At 40.1% G+C, this 25487-nt stretch overlaps 3 protein-coding genes across 3 annotated transcripts; 2 read left to right on the top strand and 1 right to left on the bottom strand.

Annotated features, from left to right (window-relative positions):
• Positions 1-652: 652 nt before the first annotated feature.
• Positions 653-4171, top strand: LOC104247902 (protein SIEL-like). The gene is made up of 5 exons (XM_009804048.1): positions 653-707; positions 796-1355; positions 2705-2785; positions 3380-3612; positions 3728-4171. The coding sequence occupies exons 1-5, from the start codon at positions 653-655 to the stop codon at positions 3729-3731; spliced, it is 933 nt and encodes a 310-aa protein (XP_009802350.1). The 3' UTR covers positions 3732-4171.
• A 3684-nt stretch (positions 4172-7855) lies between these two features.
• On the bottom strand, positions 7856-8666 carry LOC138868749 (uncharacterized). Its single transcript, XM_070146319.1, has 2 exons — positions 8660-8666; positions 7856-8562 (listed from the first exon to the last, which is right to left on the bottom strand). Exons 1-2 carry the CDS (start codon positions 8664-8666, stop codon positions 7856-7858), a joined length of 714 nt encoding a protein of 237 aa, XP_070002420.1.
• A 967-nt stretch (positions 8667-9633) lies between these two features.
• Positions 9634-10227, top strand: LOC138868748 (uncharacterized). The gene has a single exon (XM_070146318.1). The coding sequence runs from the start codon at positions 9634-9636 to the stop codon at positions 10225-10227; it is 594 nt and encodes a 197-aa protein (XP_070002419.1).
• Positions 10228-25487: the final 15260 nt, after the last annotated feature.

Genomic DNA, 25487 nt, shown 5'->3' with positions numbered 1-25487 from the left:
CCTTCGTGCTTTACACTCTTTTCTCACAATAACAAACAATGCACGACATCACCTTTCGTGCTTTAACAATCTTCCTCACCCAAATAACAATCACAAACAAAGGGGCAAATGAATAAACAAAATAATAATAGGAATCCCGGCAAGGGAACACAATTAAACAATTAAATCCCGGCAAGGGAACAACATCAATAATCTCAACATCCCGACAATGGAGATAATCAACAAAGCAACAATATCCCAGCAAAGGAACAATTTAATAACTCTTTCTCTTTCTTTCACTTTTATTTCATAACTCACTTTACCACTTGAGCCAATGCTCCAAAGAGTTCAATCATCTCATACGCTTTCACAATTTGTAATATAACTATTAATGCATGCATTAGTATGGTTAAAGACAAAATTGTCCTTAAAGTCCCTTAAAGCTAGGGAATATGGATGACATTTTGTAAACAACTATTTTTCTTAAAAATTATGCAATACATTATAATTTTAATACACCACACCAAATAGTAGATAAGAAATAATATCTACATAACTAATGCTTGCATTACTAATCCACACATTACTAATACACTTTACTGCGCACTATTCTTATACACCCTAACAAACGACCCCTAAAACTAGTGAACTAAAAAGCAAGTACCTCGTTGAAATGGGGGGAGTCATTAATAAAGGGGACCCTTCGCCGGCGACGAATCACCGTCCCTGTCCGCCGCCGTCATCCGCCGATGGAACACCACCTCCGGAGGAATTTGGAGATCAACGAGAACATCATGCCTCAAGCTCTCTGACAAGATCCCTCTCTCATCGTCAACCCTTCCACCTCCGACTCCACACTTTCATCCATACTCAAAACCCTAACGCTGTCTCTCAAAAACCCTAATACGAATCCTTTTTTCAGCCACCACATTCTCCGCCTCTTCTCTCTACTTTTCCATCACCGTCCACACCTCCCTCACAACCTCATCTCCACCGTCTGTGAATTCTCTCTCCTCTCTTCAACTTCCACGCGCTCACTCGCCGATGCCCTCGCGTGTCTCTCCATCTCAGATATCAACGTCAACGATGAATCGACATTCTTCTCCCTCGTTCTTCGTCCCTGTATTTCTGTTCGCCATTGGTTGCTTTTGAATGCGAGTAAATTTGACATACGACCGTCGGTTTTGCTTACGGTTCTGCTAGGATTTACGAAGGACCCCTATCCGTACATTCGTGGTGTTGCTTTGGATGGATTAGCTGATTTGTGCAAGTGCATTATTGTCGAAGATGAAAGTCTCATCCACGGTTGCTATCTTCGAGCTTTTGAGCTTCTGTTTGACTCCGAGGACTCAGTGCGATGCTCTGCTGTTCGTGCAGTAAGATCTCCGAAAGCTGAATAAGTCTGATGTGTATATATTACTGCTTGAGATGTATTTGCATTATGGAAAAAAGCTATTTGGAGTGTATGAATTATTTATATCTTAGTAGAAAATTTATAGAGATCCTTTAGTGTTTAAAATTCAGAATTTTGAATATTAGCATGAAAAATAGGTGCAAATGGAGCGCAATGGATATTTGAGATTGTATGACCAAACCAACTAGCTTGGATAGAGGCATAATAGTGTATGTAGGTGTTTCTATTGCTGTAGGTCATGATGAGGCTGTTATTTATCTATTTTATTTTTGATAAAGTATGATGAGGCTCTTGCTAGAAAGATGTTCATTTGTGATTGAATAAGACTTGTTCTTGGCCAGTTTCTACATTACATCTCATTGGAACTAAATTATATGTTCTTCTTTGGTTGATTATATTGCAATTATGAATTTTTGGCATGTGTCAGTAATGGAATAAATAAGTGTTGTCAAATACTAGTTATCTTCTGTGCTAGAATTAAGTTTGTGACAACTTAACTCTGGCTTTTACCTTTTTTATACCAACGATTTGTTGTGGATTTTGCCCAGATGACAGTATTTGATGCTTGTCTTGTGTTTATAGGGCCAAAAGATAATTGAAAAAACATGTGTTTACTTTTAAAAAAATAAACATTTTGTATACTGTAATGAGGGTTAGTTATGTCATTTGAGTATTTTTAGTCCATGTATTAGTAAAACCCAGTGGCGAAGCTAGGAAGTTCTCCAAGGGTGTTCAAATTTAAAAGAAGTGAAAAAATTTCCGATAAAGGGTGTTCAATATGCATTATATACCTCTAAAATGTAATATTTTACGTATGTACACAATGTAATTTTTCGACGACCACCCTTGTGATTATGTGGCTTCGTCACTGCTAAAACCCGCTTTCTTATTTAACATTCTGTCCCCCATAAAATGATGTACATAGATTCCTACATAACTTATGCAACTTTTGTTTATGAAAACAACAAAAGTAGGAAGCAAACCCACATTAAAATAATGTTGGATTTTATACGGAGATTAAATCTCCTCCCTAGACCAACCAAACAACCCTTAAAGGTTTCGTGTTGAAATAAAACGCTGAAGTTTTTGTTTTAAGATACACAGGGTCTTTCTTGTTGTCCAATTGGTTCATTTTCATGTACATTTTTGTTTATTGTTGAAATTTTCATGTACATTTGTTCCTACTTACTGTTGCATTAAATTTTCTCTGCTGTAGGAAAATTAACGTCTGAGGATCGAGGATCAGAGCCTTTACTGCTTAGAGGATATTTATAATCATTGACTAATTCTTTACTCCTGTCACTGATCCAGGTTAGTGCATGCGGGCAGTTAATTGTGGCATCTAAACGAGAGAGAAGTAAAAGGGACTGGTCTGATGCATTATTTCTGCAGGTATTTTTTTTTCTTTTCCATTTAACTCTCTGATTGGGTGTCACATGAAATTCATCTCTGTTAATATCTCACCCTTGCCACCCTTCGTTTGAAATGGAATAAGGTAAATACCTACATATAAGAAAAGAAGCAAACACAAGAAGTAAACTTAATGGTAATTATGATGCTTCTAGAGGTAGATGGCACCCAAATTGGTCCCATAATGAAGAACTTGAAAAATATTAATAGAGATTTAACATTTGTAATGAGTCATTTTGCATTTACTGTATTAGGTTTCTGAGGGAGATCTGAAGAAACCGTTGGAGATACTTCTCTTGTTAATTTGGCAACAATGTTGCCGTGAGGTGTCTGAATCTTGCCATGATCATCTTGTGAATCAAATTGTGTGAAACCGAATTAGCCAGCATGTACTTTCTCCCTCTCACTTCTCGTTTTTCTAATTTGTTTCAACTATACCTGGTAAATGCTTCAAATGTTTGAGTATAAGATGTTTATAGTAGTGCTTTTTATCTTTTTCTTGTGAATGGTCATATAAACAATAATGCAAGATATCTTTTTGATTCACCTTTCTCATTCTACATGATATGCTTGCAGCTATGTTCAATGGTGCGAGACATGAGTGTCAAGGTCAGGATTGAAGTTTTTATTGCCCTAGGAAAGATTGAAATTGTTTCGGAATATATTCTGTTACAAACGCTCTCTAAGAAAGCTTCATCTGCAACAAAAGAAATGAAGTTTCCTGGCCAGTACACTAAGAAAATTTCAGGATACCAGCATCAAGTGCTAGTTTTGCTTTTCTACATGGGCTGGAGGATGAATTTAGTGAGGTAATGTTTTTTGTTGTTGCCATGTTCTGAGAGTCACTTCTCTTTCTCTTTCTCTAATTTTAGAAACTTTACAATAAGGAATATGCAAGTATAACTCTCTTTTGCTTAATTGAAGGTAAGAGAATCTGCTTGCCGAGCTTTGCAAACATTGGCTATCCTTTCTGCTGATTTTTCTAATGAGGTTGTGACTTTTTAATGGACGTACTTAATGATGATTCAACGGCTGTAAGATTACAAGCTTTAGATACTATGCATCATATGGCGATGGGTGGCCATCTAAAGGTGCAACAAGCGAATCTGCATATGGTAAATCTTTGATCCATCTTGAGGCGTTTGTTTGATTGATCCTTGTTGGGAGACAGGCAAGTGTGAATACTTTGTCTGCATCTCATTCAAATTTTGCACCTGGACCGCATGTTGCTATATTGCTGCATTTAGTGTTTGTTTGTCAGCGTGATTGAACATAGTGCAACTTTAGCAGTTGTGGAATAAACTGGTTAAAAATAACATCATTACATCTTGATAATTGAGACTGCAATGCTGGTCAAGTCTTGATTTATCCCTTTCTAATATAGCTATGCTTGCTTAAACATCAAGAAGTTGATGTGTTTCTCTTTTTAATTTGACTGTTCTAGCTACTTACAAGGGAAATGTTGACTACTACATACCATTTTGTACTACAATGTCACTTCTTTGGTTATAAAATTCAATGCTAACTAGAAATAGGGGGATCAACACAGCATATACCTCTGCCACCTTTTGAATAGCTTTTTTGTGCTTTCGACTACGTAGCGAGTCATATACATAAAAACATCTCTTGTGGAATGATACACACCCCAATATCCAATGCCACTTTTCTGCCAAATTAATTGGAAAAAGGACATGATCAACCTGGTGCCATGGAGTGTTGCAATGCATCCTAAATCCTTTCATGTACTCCATGATGTCGTCTGATCTATCAATCAAATGATCTTGTTTCCCACCTTTTACAAATTCTGTGAAAACCTGATATTATTAAAAAGAGTATCTGTAGTTATGACTTTGATTGACATATTAATTCCATATTTCGCCTTCTTCCTAAGATAGTAGAATATAATATTCAAGTGCTGCAAAAAAGAGAGGAAGAAAACATGACTAACACTAACAATATGCATGAACTACTACAACAACAAAAATAAAAAGCAGTACACATACTGAACTAGACAACGACCTGCGAGAATAGTTTAATGTATGAAAAAGGTCTTATCATCAATCTGTTCAACTTCAAAGTCAAAACAAGGGTCCAACTTTTGATCACCAGGTAAATACTCTTCCCTATTTCGTATAAAAGAAGATATGGATAAGAAATATATCAACAAAAATTAAGAAAACATGAAAACAAAAATACATGGAAACGAATACGCACTCTCCCAATTGCATGTTTGCTTCGAAAAAGTTTGAGAATATAGTCGTAAGTTTATAATCAATAGCCACTGAAATGTCATTTACAAATGGAAATCTTCTTTTGATAACCTTCGAGGATCCCCCAACTGCACTAACACCAGATTGCCAGTCATTCCTATACGACGATTGTTTTACAGCTGCAGGGCGCCTTCTCCGTGTGAAAATTGCATTTCAACATCTGTTTGTGTCTGGACAACAACTCTTGATACCGATTGTTCAGGTTTAGATTTATTTACATCACGAGTTGTCAGTTCATTTCCAGATTGATTTACATTACGTCTCCCTCCTTGTGTAATGGCAACAATTAGATCAAGTTGAGAATCAATATATTCAAAATTAGAATTCAAGTCAAGATCACCCCCGTGTCGACATGGAGCTTAAATTAGAAAATGCTAGTGAATCAACAAATATACAAAGTTAAGATTTTTTTTTTAAAAGAAAGAATAAAAAGTTATATATAGAAGACATTACTAGAAGACAAATTCACATTACTCCCACCAATATCCACTTGACCAACAACATCAACCCGAGATGCTGAATACATAAAAGCATTATCAACATCACTATTTAAATTAAAAAAACTATAAAAAATCTCTCATTTACATACTAACTTCAAAATTAGTAACATCAACATCTGTACCCTGTGGAGCAGTATTAGATTCAATAACAGCATTTGGTCGTGTCTGTGCAGGGATTCCTGATGGTAGCGGAGCAGGTCTAGACTTTTTAACATCATGAGATGAGTGTTTATATTTTGCTTGTTGTGTAATGGCGGTGATTTGATCCATTGCAGATGCAGACAGTTCAAAGTTAGAATCCAAGCCAAGATCATGCTCATTTACGAAGGGGGCTAAAAAAAGGTAAAAAAAGGTTAGTGAACGCACAAATACATAAAGTTAAATAAATAAAAAAAGAATAAAAAATTACATATATAACATTTTACTATAACACAAATCATCATTAACTACGCCATGACTTGCTGTGACGTTCTTCACATTGACACCACTGGCACCTCCATCTCGACCAGCCCCACCAAAATCAGACACGAAACATATAAAGTATAATCAAGAGTAATATTTTCAAAAAACAACAGCAAAAAATAAAATAAAAAATCAAATCTGTGATTTACATACTAGAAGGCGCTTTAGGTGTGCTATCTCCAATAACTACAAGATCATTCCCACCATTGCCCCTTTCAAACTGGTCATAATCATTATGCATCTCACGAAAATAAGGATCAATCTTGTTGCTTATGCTGAAAATGAGAAAATAACAATTTTATTATTATGTATATTACAAGAATACTATGTGCACTAAAAGTAAAGAATGGAATAGTATCCTATAAGCATATATTGCATCTTTGAACAATATACTATAGCACTATATTATATAAAAGATCAATAGCGCTAGGACTGCTTATTGGGCAGATTGTGCGGTTATTTACTCTTAACGGTTTGACTTATCGGTTATCGGCTTTTAAATGTATTAATTTGCTAGCCATCGATAAGATATCCGGCGGATTGGTATCAGTTTAGCTCTTATAGAGCGATTTATCGGCCTAATTCAATCAAAATAAAATAACATCTAGTCTCTGTATGTTTAAATAGGTGGTTGACGTACTAAGAGGGACGAAGCAGAAGAGACACCGTGATGGGTAAATCATATGTCTAGAATCTTATTTATGTTTATGTTCGTCATGCTTAGATTCTAGGATGCCTTAAAACCTAGGCAAGCTGATGAAGCAGTGGTGTAACTGGTGCTGTTATCTTGTTTCAGACAACAAATTCTGTCTTTTGTCACAGTTAGATGACTCCTTTTATTTGACTTTCTTTTATTCTAATTCACTTTGATAGAGTACTAGAGGAAAAATGATTTTTGATTATTTAATATATATATATGGATAAAAATAAATTTTATATGTATACCGTCCCCAAATCGATAAGCTGTTAATAAAAAAATTCAATCCATTCCCCGTCCGTTAAATTGTTAACCTGATACCAATAAGCCATTAAGCTTCAGTTTCGGTTTCTGTTCGGTTTTTAACACCCCTAAATACCGTTGAATTTTCCTCTGGTTTCATTGACTGCCTACCAATAGCTGCAAGCACCTCCTCAAACTTGGTCTCTACAAAAAGCTTCAAAACTTGTAACTCATTCATTACCTCAGCATTGGTAGGTTCAGAATCACCTCCAATACTTTCATGCATACTTTGTGTCTTTGACAATTGAGTGCCAAACACCTGAAAGTTATCAGGCTGACTGTCAGTGCAATCAACTTCAATTTCAAAATTTAGACCACGCACATAAAATAGTTGCTTATCAACATCAGTTGGGGTGATGTTCTTTAGCTGCAATTATTAAGCACACTAGTTAGAAATAGAAATGATAATAAAACATGGAAAGATAAAATATCCCTATTACCATATGATAAGAGTATATCATTGATTTGGGATATTGCTACAACTACATGTGACTAAATTACTGTACCAAAATATTAAAAGATGCAATAAAAGTATGAAAAAATTAAAAGTATAAGTAGCAGAAAAGATCCCTATTACCATATGATACCAAATTACCAATATGGTATACATGTATACCAACAGAGTATATGTTTGATCTGGGATATTGCTACAACTACCCGTGACTAAACTATTGTACCAAAACAATAAGAGAGGCAATAAAAATATGAGAAAATTACCTGCTCGTGTTGCAAGCTAGACATTTGCAAAGCAACTCACTCATTCGGTATTTGACCCATGACTACCCAATTCAAAATTCGCGAAAGTTTGTTTCCATTATGATCAGCAAAGTGACCATCCAAACTTGGGGCAACATTCATACAACCAAATCTGTAAAGCCAACGGGAAGCCACCGAGTCTATAAAAAGAAGGCTTATCTTGAAACTTGTTGGAACACGAGTCGATTGTAGCATTATAAACATCTATACTCCAAGGATAATTATTAAAATCACCGCACTCAACCGAATCAATGTAAGACCGTGAAATAACCTTTGTTTTGAGTTGAGAAAGTAAGAAACTGTGCACAAAATAAAGAACTGTTATCTTCAACGCATCATCATCTGTTTCCCATTTCTTCTTCGTAAAACAGTCTACTAGTTGGGCCAATGTCATAGATGTAGTCCCAAAATACTTTGAAATCAACCTATTCTCTTTTACGCTCTCTATACTTGTATCACCCTTACATTTCAGCCCAGCAACGAGTGCAAATTCACCCAAACTAAAGCGCAACCTAGAATCACTCACTACAAACCGCATCTTACTTTTCACCTCATAATGTACTTCTCTAATAAGCAAATGGTGCATAACCCGAATCTGCACAATAACTGGTGGCAGATTCAAAAAATATCCAAAGCATATTTTCTTAAACATTCGAAGTTGCATCTTTGATAAATTCTCTTTCAACTGACGAATAACATGGCAGTTGATATCACAATCAACCTTTAGTTTATAATCTATGTCCACAGGCACAAGGAAATCCCAACACTGCACTGCAAAACATGTTCATATAAAATAATCAGAAATAAAATTCACTTAAAGTTGCAACTAAAATAACCAAAAATGTTACAACTACCATACGATACCAACACGACATATAACTATACCAACAGGGTATACAGTTCTATTGGCTAATTCCCGGCAACTATAAATGACTATACTACTATTACATAACAGATAGGCATAAAGAGAAAAAGCAAAAAGGCGTGCAACTATAAAGTATTTTCAAGATATTGTACGATACTGCTATTATTAAAGGAAAAACAAATAGCGAAGACAACCAAGAAAGGATCCAAAAGCATATGATACCAATATACAAATATGGTATATAGCTATACTAACATGATATATAGTTGTATGGGGTTATTCCAACAACTGCCTATAACTATAAAAACTATTACATAACACATATACACTATGTGTATAGGCACAAGGGAATCTCAGCAATGCAAAACATGATCATATATGAATTCATCTTTAAGTGAATTCTATTTCTGAAATAATTTATATGATCATGTTTAGCATTGTTGAGATTCTATTGTGCCTATAGACATGGTGTATGTATGTTATTTAAAAGTTTTTATAGTTATAGGCAGTTGTTGGAACGACCCCGTACTACTATATACCATGTTAGTATAGCTATATACTATATTGGTATCATATGCTTTTGGATCCTTTTTTGGCTGTCTTTGCTATTTGTTTTTCCTTTAATAATAATAGTATTGTACAATATCTTAAAAATACTTTATAGCTGCATACCTTTTGCTTTTTCTCTTTATGCCTATCTGTTATGTAATAGTAGTATAGTCATTTATAGTTGCCGGAAATTAGCCAATAGAACTGTATACCCTGTTGGTATAGTTATATGCCGTGTTGGTATCGTATGGTAGTTGTAACATTTTTGGTTATTTTAGTTGCAACTTTAAGTGAATTCTATTTTTGAAATTTTTTTATATGAACATGTTTTGCAGTGCAGTGTTGGGATTTTCTTGTGCCTGTGGACATAGATTATAAACCATGTTATTCGTCAATTGAAAGAGAATTTATCAAAGACGCAACTTCGAATGTTTAAGAAAACATGCTTTGGATATTTTTTGAATCTGCCAGCAGTTATTGTGCAGATTCAGGTTGTGCACCATTTGCTTATTAGAGAAGTACATTATGAGGTGAAAAGTAAGATGCGGTTTGTAGTGAGTGATTCTAGGTTGCGCTTTAGTTTGGGTGAATTTGCACTCGTTGCTGGGCTGAAATGTAAGGGTGATACAAGTATAGAGAGCGTAAAAGAGAATAGGTTGATTTCAAAGTATTTTGGGACTACATCTATGACATTGGCCCAACTAGTAGACTGTTTTACGAAGAAGAAACAGGAAACAGATGATGATGCGTTGAAGATAGCAGTTCTTTATTTTATGCACAACTTCTTACTTTCTCAACTCAAAACAAAGGTTATTTCACAGTCTTACATTGATTTGGTTGAGTGCGGTGATTTTAATAATTATCCCTGGGGTAGGAATGTTTATAACGCTGCAATCGACTCGTGTTCCAACAAGTTTCAAGATAAGCCTTCTTTTTATAAACTCGGTGGCTTCCCGCTGGCTTTACAAATTTGGTTGTATGAATGCTGCCCCAAGTTTGGATGGTCACTTTGCTTATTATAATGGAAACAAACTTCCACGAATTTTGAATTGGGTAGTCATGGGTCAAATATCGAATGAGCAAGTTGCTTTGCGAATGTCTAGCTTGCAACGCGAGCAGGTAATTTTCTCATATTTTTATTGCCTCTCTGATTGTTTTGGCATAGTAGTTTAGTCAAGGATAGTTGTAGCAATATTCCAAATCAATGATATACTCTGTTGATATACATGTATACCATATTGGTATCATATGGTAATAGGGATCTTTTCTGCTACTTATACTTTTAATTTTCTCACGTTTTTATTGCGTCTTTTAATGTTTTGGTACAGTAGTTTAGTCACATGTAGTTGTAGCAATATCCCAGATCAATGATATACTCTGCTGGTATACATGTATACCATATTGGTATCATATGGTAATAGAGATCTTTTATATTTCTATGTTTTATTATCATTTCTATTTCTAACTAGTGTGCTTAATAATTGCAACTAAAGAACATCACCCTAACTGATGCTGAGAAGCAACTATTTGATGTGCGTGGTCTAAACTTTGAAATTGAAGTTGATTGTACTGACAGTCAGCCTGATAGCTTTCAGGTCTTTGGCACTCAATTGCCAAAGACACAAAGTATGCATGAAAGTACTGGAGGTGATTCCGAACCTACCAATGCTGAGGTAATGAAGGAGTTACAAATTTTGAAACTTTTTGTAGAGACCAAGTTTGAGGAGGTGCTTGTAGCTATTGGTAGGCAGTCAATGAAACTAGAGGAAAATTCAGCGGTGTTGATCTTTTATATAATATAATGCTATAATATATTGTTCAAAGATGCAATATATGCTTATAAGATGCTATTCCATTCTTTACTTTTAGTGCACATAGTATTCTTGTAATATACATAATAATAAAATTATTATTTTCTCATTTTCAGCATAAGCAACAGGATAATGATCCTTACTTTTGTGAGATGCATAATGATTATGACCAGTTTGAAAGGGGCGATTTGCATGCAATATAGATCCCAATTCCGTGTATCCGGTTAAGCAAGCCCCGCCCACCAGCTTCCACCCAGACAAAAAAGGACATCGCCACCGGGATCGTTGAGGCCCCATGAAGACGGCTCTACTTCATTGGGAACAATCCTTTGCGGGATTGAATTTTCTTATAGTGGAAATGTCATAAAGCGCGACCCAAGATCCATGATACGAAAACCAAAATCAGAATAACGAAGAAAATACGGTGGGAATGATCCTATAGTTATTGGAGATAGCACGCCTAAAGCTCCATCTAGTATGTAAATCACAGATGTTGACTTTTTATTTTTTTATTTTTTGCTGTCATTTTTTGAAAATAGTACTCTTGATTATACTTTTATATGTTTCGGTGGGGTTGGTCGAGATGGAGGTGTCAGTGGTGTCAATGTGAAGAACGTCACAACAAAACATGACGTAGTTAATGATGATTTGCGTTCTGGTAAAATGTTGGATATGTAATTTTTTTATTCTTTTTTATTTATTTAACTTTATGTATTTGTACGTTCACTAACTTTTTTTTAAAGCTTTTTTCAGCCCCTTTCGTAAACGAGCATGATCTTGGCTTGGATTCTAACTTTGAACTATCTGCATCTGCAATTGACCAAATCACCGCCATTACACAACAAGCAAAATATAAGCACCCATCTCATGATGTTAAAAAGTCTGGACCTGCTCTGCTGCCATCAGGAATCCTTGCACAAACACGACTAGATGATGTTATTGAGTCTAATACTGCTCCACAGGGTACGATTGTTGATGTTACTAATTCTGAAGTTAGTATGTAAATTAGAGATTTTTGATAGTTTTTATTTATTTAAATTGTGATGCTGATAATGCTTTTATGTGTTCAACATCTCAGGTTGATGGTGTTGGCCAAGTGGATGTAGGTGACAGTAATGTGAATTTGCCTTCTGGTAACGTCTTCTATATATAACTTTTTTTTAAAATTTCTTAACTTTGTATATTTGTTGATTGACTAGCATTTTCTAATTTAAGCTCCATGTTGACACGGGGGTGATCTTGACTTGGATTATGATTTTGAATGTACTGATTCTCAATTTGATCTAATTGTTGCCATTACACAAGGAGGGAGACATAATGTAAATCAATCTGGAAATGAACTGACAACTCGTGATGTAAATAAGTCTCGGTATCAAGAACTTGTCACAACCCCAAACTGACCCGGTCATGATGACACCTATCGTGAAACTAGGTCAGCCGACATATTCCCAAATTAATCCACATTTCATTTAGAAAATTAAGTAAAACCATTGCTTTCAACTGAAATCCGATAAAGATGTAAAGTTAAAATCAACAAAGTGGAAAAAAACACAAGCCCGACCTTAGGTGTCACTAAGTCACGAGCAAAATATTACAAGTGTTCGAAATAAAACAAGACTAACATAGTCTGAGAATAGCCAACAAATACACTAAGAGGAAGATAGGGAAGGAGAAAGGCGGGACTGCGATCGCCAGACAGCTACCTCGCTATCTCCAATGAAAGCCCACGACTGAAATAATCAGCAACCGCTACCGTGGCCCGAGACACCTGGATCTGCACACAAGGTGCAGGGGGTAACTTGAGTACACCAACTTAGTAAGTAACAAGTTCAAACTATGGACTGACAGGTAGTGACGAACCAAAAACAATTAAACTGTACGGAAAAGTAGGCATGCTTGCAGTTCAAGTAAAACTCAACAGTAAGGAAATATAGTATGAACAGTACGGAGTATAAAGCTCAGGAAAGATCTCTATGTACCAATGCACAAATAACAACGTCAATGTTCCGTGTACCTCATCTCACAAGTGCTCAACCACTCGGTACTGTATATGACCATCCGGCCCAAGGAAGATCCATCCCAGAATATATACACATCACTGACCGTAGTCATCCAATACCGAGAAAGACCATTCTAACCCTATGGAGAAGATTCATCTCCAAATATAAATACTTCGGACAAAATACATGTCCAAGGAAGATCCATCCCTCAATATCATCAACCGCGCTCACTAGGGGTGTGTTACAGACTCCGGAGGGGCTCATACAACCCAAGCGCTATCATAATCATCAACATAACCACTGCGGCGTGTAGCCTGATCCTATAACGATCACTCACAACCAGGCTCTCGGCATCACTCAGTCATCACTCTCTAGTCTCACACACACGGGCTCACAATGTCATGATACTAGCCCGAACAATGATATGATGTGCCAAATAATAATAATCGAGACTGATGCATGATATAAAATGCATGAACATGACTGAGTACGGAATATCAATGAAGCAAATGATATGACAGCAAGAAACGGCCTACGGGTCTCAACAGTATCGACGTGAAGCCTTAACATGATAATTAGCATGATTTCCAACTCATCAACTTAATCACAACACAGATATCAGCGAGAAAGAGTCACTAAGTGGTGCCATGGAATGATCTAGGCTGCGATTCTCACGGTGCACGCCCACACGCCCGTGACTTGGCATTTGCATCACCATAATAGTAATCATAGAACACATAGTTTGGGGTTTCGAACCCTCAGAATCAAGTTTGGAAGCATTACTTACCTCAAATCAAGCCAAACTCTAGCCCGCGATGCCCTTGCCTCTCAATTCGGCCTCCAAATGCCCCGAATCTAACCAAAATCAGTATATATCATTAATACATGCTAAAGGAACAAAGCCCAAGCGAAAATAATCAAATTAACTCAAAAATTCCGAAATTGGCAAAACCCGACCCTCGGGCCCACATCGCGGAATTTGATAAAAATCACATCACAAGAATCTTTATCCTCCCACGAGTCTATACAAACTAAAAACACCAAAATCGGACCTCAAATGGCCCCTCAAATCACCACTCAAAGCTCTCCAAAACTCAAGCCCTTCAATTTTAAACCTTAAATTTCATGTCTAGTAAGTTAGAAATCACCATAGAATCGTGTATTGAGTTCAAAAATATTACCTCCAAGTGTTACCCCTTGATTCCCTTTTCAATTCCTCTCAAGAAGCTCTAAGTCCGAACTCAAATAGTGAAAAAATGACCAAATTTCATGAAGGCAAGAATTTATATATTCTGCCCAGGGGTTTCGCATCTGTGGTCCAATACCGCACTTGCGACAAGAAGTCCGCATCTACGGAATTTCACTTAAATTCCCCATCCGCACCTGCGATCAAGCCACCGTATCTGCGGGCTCACAGGTGCGACTAACCTTCCGTATCTGCGATGCATCCCCAGCCAATCGGCCTTCGCTCCTGCGATCAAAATGCCGCTTCTGCGACTCGCACCTGCGGTCCCCAATCCGCAGGTACGGTTATGACAGATACACAACAGCTTCAGCTGCAAACTCTATTTTCCAACTCTCCGATAACCCGCCGAAATCATCCCGAGGCCCTCGGGACCTCAACCAAACCTGCCAACAAGTCACATATCATCATTCAAACTTATTCCAATTTTAGGAACACTCAAAACAACATCCAAACATCAAATCACCCTCGGATTCAAGCTTAAGTATTCCAAAACTTTCAAATTCTGCCACCGATCCAAAACCTATCAAACCTCATCCAAATGACCTAAAATTTTGCACACACATCACAAATGACACCACAGACCTACTCCAATTTTCGGAATTTCAATCCGACCCCGATATCAAAATTGTCACTGCCAACCGGAAAACGCCAAAACTCTAATTTTGCCAATTCAAGCCTAAATCTACCACAGACCTCCAAAATACATTCCGATCACGCTCCTAAGTCGCAAATCACCTCACGAAGCTATCCGAACCATAAAAACCAAGTTCCGAAATCATTTACTCACAAGTCAACTTCCGGTTAACTTTTCCAACTAAAGCTTCCCAAAAAGAGACTAAGTGTCTCATCTCTTTACAAAACCACTCCGAACCCAAACCAACCAACGCGATACAATGAAATATAACTGAACAACACATAACGAAGTAGAAATGGGGGAAATGGAGCGGTAACTCATGAAACGATCGGCCGGGTCGTTACATCCTTCCCCTCTTAAACAAATGTTCATCCTCGAACGAGTCAAGAAACATACCTGAAGCCTCAAACAGGCGAGGATATATGCTCCGTATCTCCCACTCGGTCTCCCAGGTAGCATCCTCCACGGGCCGACCTCTCCACTGCACTTTCATTGAAGCTATATCCTTTGATATCAACTTTCAAACCCGACGCTCCAAAATAGCCACTGGCTCCACATCATAAGTCAAATCACCGTCTAACTGAACCGTGCTGAAATCCAAAACATGAGACGGATCGCCAATATACTTCCGGAGCATAGAAACATGAAATACCGGATGCACATTCGACAAGCTGGGTGGCAAAGCAAGCTCACAAGCCACCTCTCCAATCCTCCCACAAACCCCAAAATCAATGACACAAGCGCGCAACATGTCCTCCAATATCTGAATAGTGCGCTCGGACTGCCCGTCCGTCTGAGGGTGAAAAGCTGTGCTCAACTCAACCTGAGTAGCCAACTCCCGCTTCATGGCCCTCCAAAACTGCAAAGTGAACTGAGTACCTCTATCCGAAATGATGGAAACTGGAACCTCATGCAAGCGAACAATCTCTCAGATATAAATTTCTGCTAACCGCTCCGAAGAATAGGTAGTACATAGGAATGAAGTGCGCAGACTTGGTCAGCCGATCCACAATCACCCAAATAGCATCGAAATTCTTCAAAGTCCGCGGGAGTCCAACTACAAAGTCCATGGTGATCCGCTCCCACTTCCACTCTGGAATATCTAACCGCTGAAGTAAGCCACCCGGTCTCTAATGCTCATATTTCACCTGCTGACAATTGAGACACCAAGCTACAAATCCCACAATATCCTTCTTCATTCTTCTCCACCAATAATGCCGTCTTAAATCCTGATACATCTTTGCGGTACCCGGATAGATGGAATATCGCGAGCTATAGGCCTCCTCCAGAATCAACTCTTGAAGCCCATCTACATTAGGCACACATATCCGACCATGCATCCTCAATACCCAATCATCACCAATAGTCACATCTCTGGCATCGTCGTGCTAAACGCTGTCCTAAAGGACAAACAAATAAGGATCATCATACTGGCGCTCTTTGATGCGATCAAACAAGGAAGACCGGGAAACCACACAAGCTAAGACCCGACTAGGCTCCGAAATATCCAACCTCACAAACCGATTGGCCAATGCCACAACTGTCAGAGGTCTCTCCCTAACAGGAATATATGCGAAACTGCCATACTCATTGCCTTCCTACTCAAGGCATCGACCACTATATTGGCCTTCCCCGGATGGTACAAGATAGTGATATCATAATCCTTTAGCAGCTCCAACCATCTCCGCTGCATCAAATTGAGATCCTTCTGCTTGAACAAGTGCTGGGGGCTATGATGATCAGTAAACACCTCACAAGACAACCATAAAGATAATGTCTCCAAATCTCCAACGCACGAACAATGGCATCCAACTCTAGATCATGAACAGGGTAGTTCTTCTCATGGGGCTTCAACTAACGAGAAACATAAGCAATCACTCTACCCTCCTGCATCAACACACACCCAATACCAACTCTCGAAGAATCACAATACTTTGTATATGAACCTGAAACTGATGGCAAAACTAACACTGGAGCTGTGGTCAAGGCAGTCTTGAGCTTCCGAAAGGTCGCTTCACACTCATCCGACCACATGAAAGGAGCATCCTTTGAGTCAATTTGGTCAAGGGTGATGCAATAGATGAAAATCCCTGAATGAACTGATGGTAATAACCCGCCAAACCAAGAAAGTTGCGAATCTCTGTGGTCGAGGACTGTCTGGGCCAACTCTGAACTGCCTCTATCTTCTTCGGATCAACCTGAATACCCTCACTGGACACCACGTGCCCCAAGAAAGCCACCTAACTGAGCCAAAACTCACACTTGGAGAACTTTGCATAAAACTTCTCCTCCCTCAATCTCTGCAACACAACTCTCAAATGCTCCGCGTGCTCCTCCTGACTACGTGAGTATCCCAAAATATCATCAATGAATACAATAACGAACGAGTCAAGATAAGGCCAAAACATGCTGTTTATCAAATGCATGAACGCTGCTGGGGCATTGGTCAGCCCAAAAGACATCACAAGGAACTCATAATGACCATATCGGGTCCTGAAAGCTGTCTTAAGAATATCCGAGTCCATGATCTTCAACTGGTGATACCATGACCTGAGATCAATCTTGGAGAACACCCTTGCTCCCTGAAGCTGGTCAAATAAATCATCAATACGAGGCAAATGATACTTGTTCTTGATTGTAACTTTGTTCAACTGCTTATAATCATTGCACATCCTCATCGTGCCATTCTTCTTCTTCACAAATAGAACTGGCGCACCCACGACGACACACTACGTCGAATAGACCCCTTATCAAGGAGTTCCTGAAGCTGCTCCTTCAACTCCTTCAACTCTGCCGTTGCCATATGATACGATGGAATAGAAATGGGCTGAGTGTCTAGCACCAAATCAATACCAAAATCAATATCCCTATCCGGGGGCATGCCCGGTAGGTCTGCAGGAAATACATCCGAAACGTCCCTCACTACTGGGACTGAATCAATGGTAGGAGCCTCTGCACTGACATCCCTCACGAAGGCCAAGTAAGAAAGACAACCCTTCCCAACCATCCGCTGGGCCTTCAAGAATAAAATTACCCTACTGGGAACATAATCAGACGAACCTCGCCACTCAATTCGTGGCACACCCGGCATAGCCAACGTCTCTGTCTTAGTATGACAGTCCAAAATTGCATGGCACGGGGATAACCAATCCATGCCCAATATCACATCAAAGTCCACCAATCAAAGTAACAGAAGGTCCACTTGGGTATCCAAACCCCCAATAGTTACCACACAAGCCCGTTACATGCGGTCCACAACAACAATATCGCCCACAGGAGTAGATACACATACAAATGAAACAAGAGACTCACAGGGCATATCCAAATAACGAGCAAAATATGATGACACATATGAAAAAGTAGAACCAGGATCAAATAATACAGGGGCATCTCTGTGGCAGACTGAGACAATACCTGTAATCACAACATCTGAAGCAATAACATCTGGTCTGGCTGGGAGGGTATAGAAATGGGTCTGACCACCACCTGATCAACCTCCCCCTTTAGAGCGACCCCTAGCTGACTGACCTCCACCCCGAGCTGACTGAGCGGGTGGGGAAGTAACTGGTGCTGAAGTTGAAGGATGACTCATTTGCTGAGATGAACCTCCTGTAAGACGGGGACAAAACCTCTTAATATGACACAAATGTCCACCCTCAAAGCAACCTCTCAGGACAAATGGCGGTGGGGACTGAAGGGAGCCCCGAGCACAGCGATAACCACTAGAAGAACCAGGCGCAGATGAATCCTGAACTGATAGTGCCTGAGTCGAACTCTGAGCTGGAAGGGCACTAAGAGATGAGTGGCCCTGATGTGAGCTATGAAAACCATGGCCCGATGATCCACCAAGGTGACCCGAATGGGCTGGCTGAGCATGTCTGAATGGACGGCCTCTGCTGTGCTGAAACTGACTCCCAGAAGGAACACCAAAACTACCAGATCCCCGAGGCCTCTTGGCCTCCCTCTCAACTCGCTCCTAGCGGCAAACTGACTCTATCTCTCAAGCAATGCCAATCACCTCCTCAAAGAAGCACCAAACACCCTCTCTATGGTCATAAGAACTCGTAGCTGATAAGCGAGGCCATCCACAAATCTCCTGATCCTGTGTCACGACCCCAGTTCGCCCTCCGTGAACTGTCGTGACTGCACCTAGTCTCCACGACTAGGTAAGCCTAACAAATGCGGAAATGAACTAACTTGCGGAATAAATAATCCAAAGCTGAAAACAACAGGAGGAAACAATATTTGAATGCCGCTCGACATATATACATAACTTCTCGAAATCTGATACACTATCCCAAAACCCGGAAACCCACGGATCCACAAGCTGAGAAAAAAAACACTACATAGCTCTAATCTCTGGAATATCTAACAAAACAGAAGTACAGAAGGGCTAAATACTAAAATGTAGGAATAGAAAGAGACTCCTCGGTCTGCGGACGCGGTAGATATACCTCGAAGTCCCGTAGAATCGCCTCGCCTCAAGAATGGTAAGCCTGAGTAGAGGTACCTGGATCTGCACATGAAAAACATGCGCAAAAAGAGCATGAGTACACCATAGCGGTACTCAGTAAGTGCCAAGCCTAACCTCGGTCGGGTAGTGACGAGGAAGGTCAGGGCCCTACTGAGGTTAGTAAATAATAAAATGATAGGATAAAATAAGCAGTAAAACTGAGAATCTATATTAAGAATCTATACAGTATAATAAGAGTACAATAACGGAAACAGAGATAAAGGCAAACTACAAGGAAATACCACTCACAACAAGGATAATAACTGGGGATCTCTTAGTATCTCGAGGATCTCTCGATATCCTCAATATATGCCAGGGATCTCTTAGTATCCGAGGATCTCTCGATATCCTCAATATACGTGCCAGGGATCTTTTAGTATCCCGCACCTTAGTCCAGATCATGAATATGTACATGGGATCTCCCGGGATACCGTCCCGTAGTCCCAAATTAAAATACACAGCAGCAACACAAGAATACTAAATTAAATGCTAATTTCGTACTAAGTAAACAGTTAATTCTAGCCTAACATGCTTCACGTAATGCAATTAAGGCAATTTAAGCAAATAGACAATTAAGTCAACTAAACATGCTTTTCTAAACTAACAACATGCTAAATTCGCAAGTAGAATAAAGCAGGAAAAAGGAACTCGGTTGAAATACTTAAAGTAAAGTCGGATTTTCAACAATTAGCTCAAGTATGCGCTCGTCACCTCACGTACAAGATATTTCAATTATCATGTATATCATATCCTAAGGGGGAGGGTTCCCCACACAAGGTTAGACAAACCACTTACCTCGAACCGGCTCAAAAATCAATCCGAAACCACGCTCTTGCCACGAGTACTCGACTCCAAATGACCCAAATCTATTCAATTCAATTTCATAATGTAAATAACACTTTAAGTAACTGATTCTACAATTAAATTCTAAGCTAATACGCGAAATTAGGTAAAATGACCAAAATGCCCCTCGGGCCCACATCTCGAAATCGGGTGAAATATACATTTTCAGAAACCTCGTACTCTCACGAGTCTATACATAACAAGAATACTGAAATCGGAGTCCAAATGCCCCCTCAAATCCTCATTTAAAGGTCTTTAAACTCAAGCCATAATACTCATTTTCCCCAAATTTTCACCACTAATTAGGTCCGTAATCACATAAAAATGAGTTATGAAGTCAAAAATGTTACCTCCAAGTGATTCCCCTTGAATCCCTCTTCAACCCTCTTCAAAAAGCTTCAAAATCGCCTAACAATGGAGGAACCTAGGCTAAAATTCGCGAAATAAACCTTTTAAAACATTCTGCCCAGGCATTTAATTCCTTCTTTACGAACGCGGTCAAGGACTCGCGTTCGCGAAGCACAAAAATGACGTTGCCAAAAGTCCTCTTACGCGAACGCGACAAGGCCCTCGCGAACGCAATGATTTACCCAGACAAGCCTTCGCGAACACGTTCCTCTCATCGCGAACGCGATGAGTAAATTCTACTGGGCCAATTTTCCTCCTACGCGAACGCGAAGCCCAATCACGAACGCAGTTCACAAGTATCCAGCCCTTCGCGAACGCGGAGCCTTCCTCGTGAACGCGAAGGCTAAAATTTCACTGACTCTTCGCGAACGCGAGGGTCCACTCGCGAACACGAAGAATAAATATCTGCAACGGTTGAACCTGCAATTCTGCAATTTTTTAACAACTAAAAATGATCCGTTGAGCATCCGAAACACACCCGAGGCCCCCCGGGACCTCAACCAAAGGCATCAACATATCCTAAAACCTTATTCAAACTTGTACCAATCTTTCAAACATCTCAAACGACATCAAATCAACCAAAACACATCGGATTCAAGCCTAAGTTTTCCAAAATCTTCCGAATTAAGCTTTTGATCAAAAACCCAACCAAATCACCTCTGAATGACCTGAAATTTTGCACACACATCCCAAATGACATACAGAACTACTGCAATTCTCGAAATTCCATTCCGACCCTCAGATCAAAATCCCACTATCGAACCGGAAACTTTAAAATTTAACTTTCGGCGTTTCAAGCCTAAATTAGCTACGGACTTCCAAAACACAATCCGAACATGCTCCTAACCCGAAATCACCCAACTGAGTTAACAGAACCATCAGATTTCCATTCAGAGACCATCTTCACACTGTTCCGACTACGGTCAACTTTCCAACACTTAAGCTCTCATTTAGGGACTAAGTGTCCCAAAACTCTCCGAAACTCAAAATCGAACATCCCGGCAAATCGAAATAGAAAAAATAAACTTAGGGAAAGCAGTTAATAGGGGATCAGGGCGTTAATTATTAAGACGACCGGCCGGGTCGTCACATCCTCTCCCTGTCTGTAGGAACCAACCAAACAACATGATGGGCTAACTCAGAAAACCTCATCTCATACTGCGTCACAGTCATATCATCCTGACTCAATTGCTCGAGCTGCATGCGCAGCTCCTCTCTGCGGGACTACGGCACATACTTCTCCAGAAACAGAGTGGAGAACTGCTGCCAGGTAAGGGGCGCTGCACCAACATGCCTACGCCTCTCATAAGCCTCCCACCAAGTAAAGGCAGCTCCAGAAAACTGAAAAGTAGTAAATGAGACCCCACTAGTCTCCAGAATACCCGTTGTACGTAGAATTCTCTGACACTTGTCCAAGAAACCCTGGGCATCCTCGCCCTCTGTACCACTAAAAGTCGGAGGCTGAAGTCTACCAAACCTCTCCAATCAATGCTGCTCGTCATCAGGCATAACTGGAACCACAAAATCCTGAGCAGGTGCAATCAGCTGGGCTGGTGGTGCCTTCGGTGTCTGCAGTCCCTGAATAACCTGCTCGGGTGTGTGGGCGGCGGGAGTCTGAATGCCTCCCTCGGCCTGAGAAGTAGCTGTTGTAGTAGAAACTGTGACCGCCTGAGCAAGGCTAGTGCACACGGTCAAGATCTGAGCCAAGGTCTCTTGAAGACCCGGAATAAAAATAGGCACAGTTGGTGCCTGAGCTGGTACTGCTGGAGCATCCCCCGCTGGAGCCTGATCGTGAACTAAAGCGGCTGATGGATTTGCAGGTGCTGCCCTAACTACTGTGCGGGCTACGCCCCTGCCCCTACCACGGCCTCGACCGCGTCCTCGACCTCGGCCTCTAATGGCCCCAACTGGCGGTACTGGTGGTCGTCCGTCCTGACCGGTAGCACGTGTCCTCACCATCTGTGAGAGAATAGAATAACAGATGTTTAGTATAAGAATCAACAGATTCACACGATAAGAATTCAAGAATGTGAAGTTTTTCCTAAAGGTTCTGTAGCCTCCAGAGGATAAGTACAAATGTCTCCGTACCGATCCGCGAGTCTCTACTGAACCTGTTCATGAATCGTGAGACCTATGTAACCTAGGCTCTGATACCAACTTGTCACGACCCCAAACCGATCCGGCCGTGATGGCGCCTATCATGAAACTAGGCCAGCCGACACATTCCCAATTTAATCCACATTTCATTTAGAAACTTAAGTAAAACGATTTCTTTCAACTGAAAGATGTAAAGTTAAAATCAACAAAGCGAAAAAAAATACAAGCCCGACCTCGGGTGTCACTAAGTCACGAGCAAAATACTACAAGTGTTCGAAATAAAACAAGACTAACATAGTCTGAGAATAGCCAACAAATACACTAAGAGGAAGATAGGGAAGGAGAAAGGCGGGACTGCGATCGCCAGGCAGCTACCTCGCTATCTCCAATGAAAGCCCACGATTGAAATGATCAGCAACCGCTACCATGGCCCTAGACACCTGGATCTGCACACAAGGTGCATGGGGTAACGTGAGTATGCCAACTCAATAAGTAATAAGTCCAAACTATGGACTGACAGGTAGTGACGAACCAAACCTCAACAGGTAATACAATTAAACTGTACGGAAAAGTAGGCATGCTTGCAGTTCAAGTAAAACTCAACAGTAAGGAAATATAGTATGAACAGTACATAGTATAAAGCTCAGAAAAAATCTCTATGTACCAATGCACAGATAGCATGGTCAATGCTCCGTGTACCTCCTCTCGCAAGTGTTCAACCACTCGGTACTCCGTGTACCTCCTCTCACAAGTGCTCAACCACTCGGTTTTGTATATGGCCATCCGGCCCTGGGAAGATCCATCCTGGAATATATACACATCACTAACTGCAGTCATCCAGTACCGAGGAAGGCCATTCTAGCCCTATGGAGAAGATCCATCTCCAGGTATAAATACTTCGGACAAAATCCATGTCCAGGGAAGATCCATCCCTCAATATCATCAACCGCGCTCACTAGGGGTGTGTTACATACTTCGGAGGGGCTCCTACAGCCCAAGTGCTATCATAATCATCAACATAACCACTGCAACGTGCAGCCCGATCCCATAACGGTCACTCACAATCAGGCTCTCGGCCTCACTCAGTCATCACTCTCCAATCTCATACACACGGGCTCACAATGTTATGATACTAGCCCGAACAATAATATGATGTGCCAAATAACAATAATCGAGACTGAGGCATGATATAAAATGCATGAACATGACTGAGTACGGAATATCAATAAAGCAAATGATATGACAGCAAAAAACGACCTCTCGGGTCTCAACAGTATCAGCGTGAAGCCTTAACATGATAATTAGCATGATTTATAACTCATCAACTTAATCATGTAATCATAACAATATAAAATGCATGAACAAGACTGAGTACGGAATATCAATAAAGCAAATGATATGACAGCAAAAAACGACCTCTCGGGTCTCAACAGTATCGGCGTGAAGCCTTAACATGATAATTAGCATGATTTATAACTTATCAACTTAATCATGTAATCACAACAAAAATATTAGCGAGAAAGAGTCACTAAGTGGTTCTATGGAATGATCCAGGCAATGATTCTCACGGTGCACGCCCACACGCCCGTCACTTGGCATTTGCGTCACCTCAATAGTAATCATAGAACACATAGTTCGGGGTTTCGAACCCTCAGAACCAAGTTTGGGAGCGTTACTTACCTTAAATCAAGCCAAACCCTAGCCCGCGACGCCCTTGCCTCTTGATTCGGCCTCCAAATGCCCCGAATCTAACCAAAATCAGTATATATCATTAATACACGCTAAAGGAATAAAGCCAAAGCAAAAATAATCAAATTAAGTCAAAAATTCCGAAATTGGCCAAACCCGACCCCCGAGCCCACGTCTCGGAATTTGATAAAAATCACATCACAAAAATTCTTATCTTCCCACGAGTCTATACATACCAAGAACACCAAAATCGGACCTCAAATGGCCCCTCAAATCACCACTCAAAGCTCTCTAAAATTCAAGCCCTAACCTTCAATTTTAACCCTTAAATTCCACAAATTTCATGTCTAATAAGTTAGAAATCACCATAGAATTGAGTATTGAGTTAAAAAATATTACCTCCAAGTGCTACCCCTTGAATCTCTCTTCAATTCCTCTCAAAAAGCTCCAAGTCCGAACTCAAATGGTGGAAAAATGACCAAATTTCGCGAAGGCAAGAATTTATATGTTCTGCCCAAGGGTTGTGCATCTGCGATCCAATACCGCACCTGCGACAAGAAGTCCGCATCTGCGGAATTTCACTTAAAGTCCCCATCCGCACCTGCGATCAAGCCACTGCATCTGCGGGCTCACAGGTGCGCCTAACCTTCCCCATCTGTGATGCATCCTCAGCCGACCGGCCTTCGCTCCTGCGATCAAAATGCCGCTTCTGCGGTTCGCACCTGCGGTCCCTTATCCGCAGATGTGGTAATGACGGATACACATCAGCTTCAGCTGCAAACTCTATTTTCCAACTCTCCGATAACCCCCCGAAATCACCCCAAGGCCTTCGGGACCTCAACCAAACCTACCAACAAGTCACGTATCATCATTCAAACTTATTCCAATCTTAGGAACACTCAAAACAACATCCAAACATCAAATCACCCTCGGATTCAAGTCTAAGGATTTCAAAACTTCCGAATTTCGCCACCGATCCAAAAACCTACCAAACCTCGTCCAAATGACCTGAAATTTTGCACACACATCACAAATAACACC

This window comes from Nicotiana sylvestris, chromosome 5, assembly GCF_000393655.2.
Source record: "Nicotiana sylvestris chromosome 5, ASM39365v2, whole genome shotgun sequence".
Taxonomy (NCBI): Eukaryota; Viridiplantae; Streptophyta; class Magnoliopsida; order Solanales; family Solanaceae; genus Nicotiana; species Nicotiana sylvestris.
This window is presented reverse-complemented; position numbering and strand designations above follow the sequence as displayed.

Bases quoted from the DNA above. Each gene is read 5' to 3' on its own strand.
- LOC104247902 (XM_009804048.1), top strand. From the start codon at position 653: ATGGGGGGAGTCATTAATAAAGGGGACCCTTCGCCGGCGACGAATCAC. The intron at 1,356-2,704 runs GTAAGATCTCCG...TCACTGATCCAG, and splicing joins GATGCTCTGCTGTTCGTGCA to GTTAGTGCATGCGGGCAGTT. The intron at 2,786-3,379 runs GTATTTTTTTTT...ATATGCTTGCAG, and splicing joins CTGATGCATTATTTCTGCAG to CTATGTTCAATGGTGCGAGA.
- LOC138868748 (XM_070146318.1), top strand. From the start codon at position 9,634: ATGTTTAAGAAAACATGCTTTGGATATTTTTTGAATCTGCCAGCAGTT.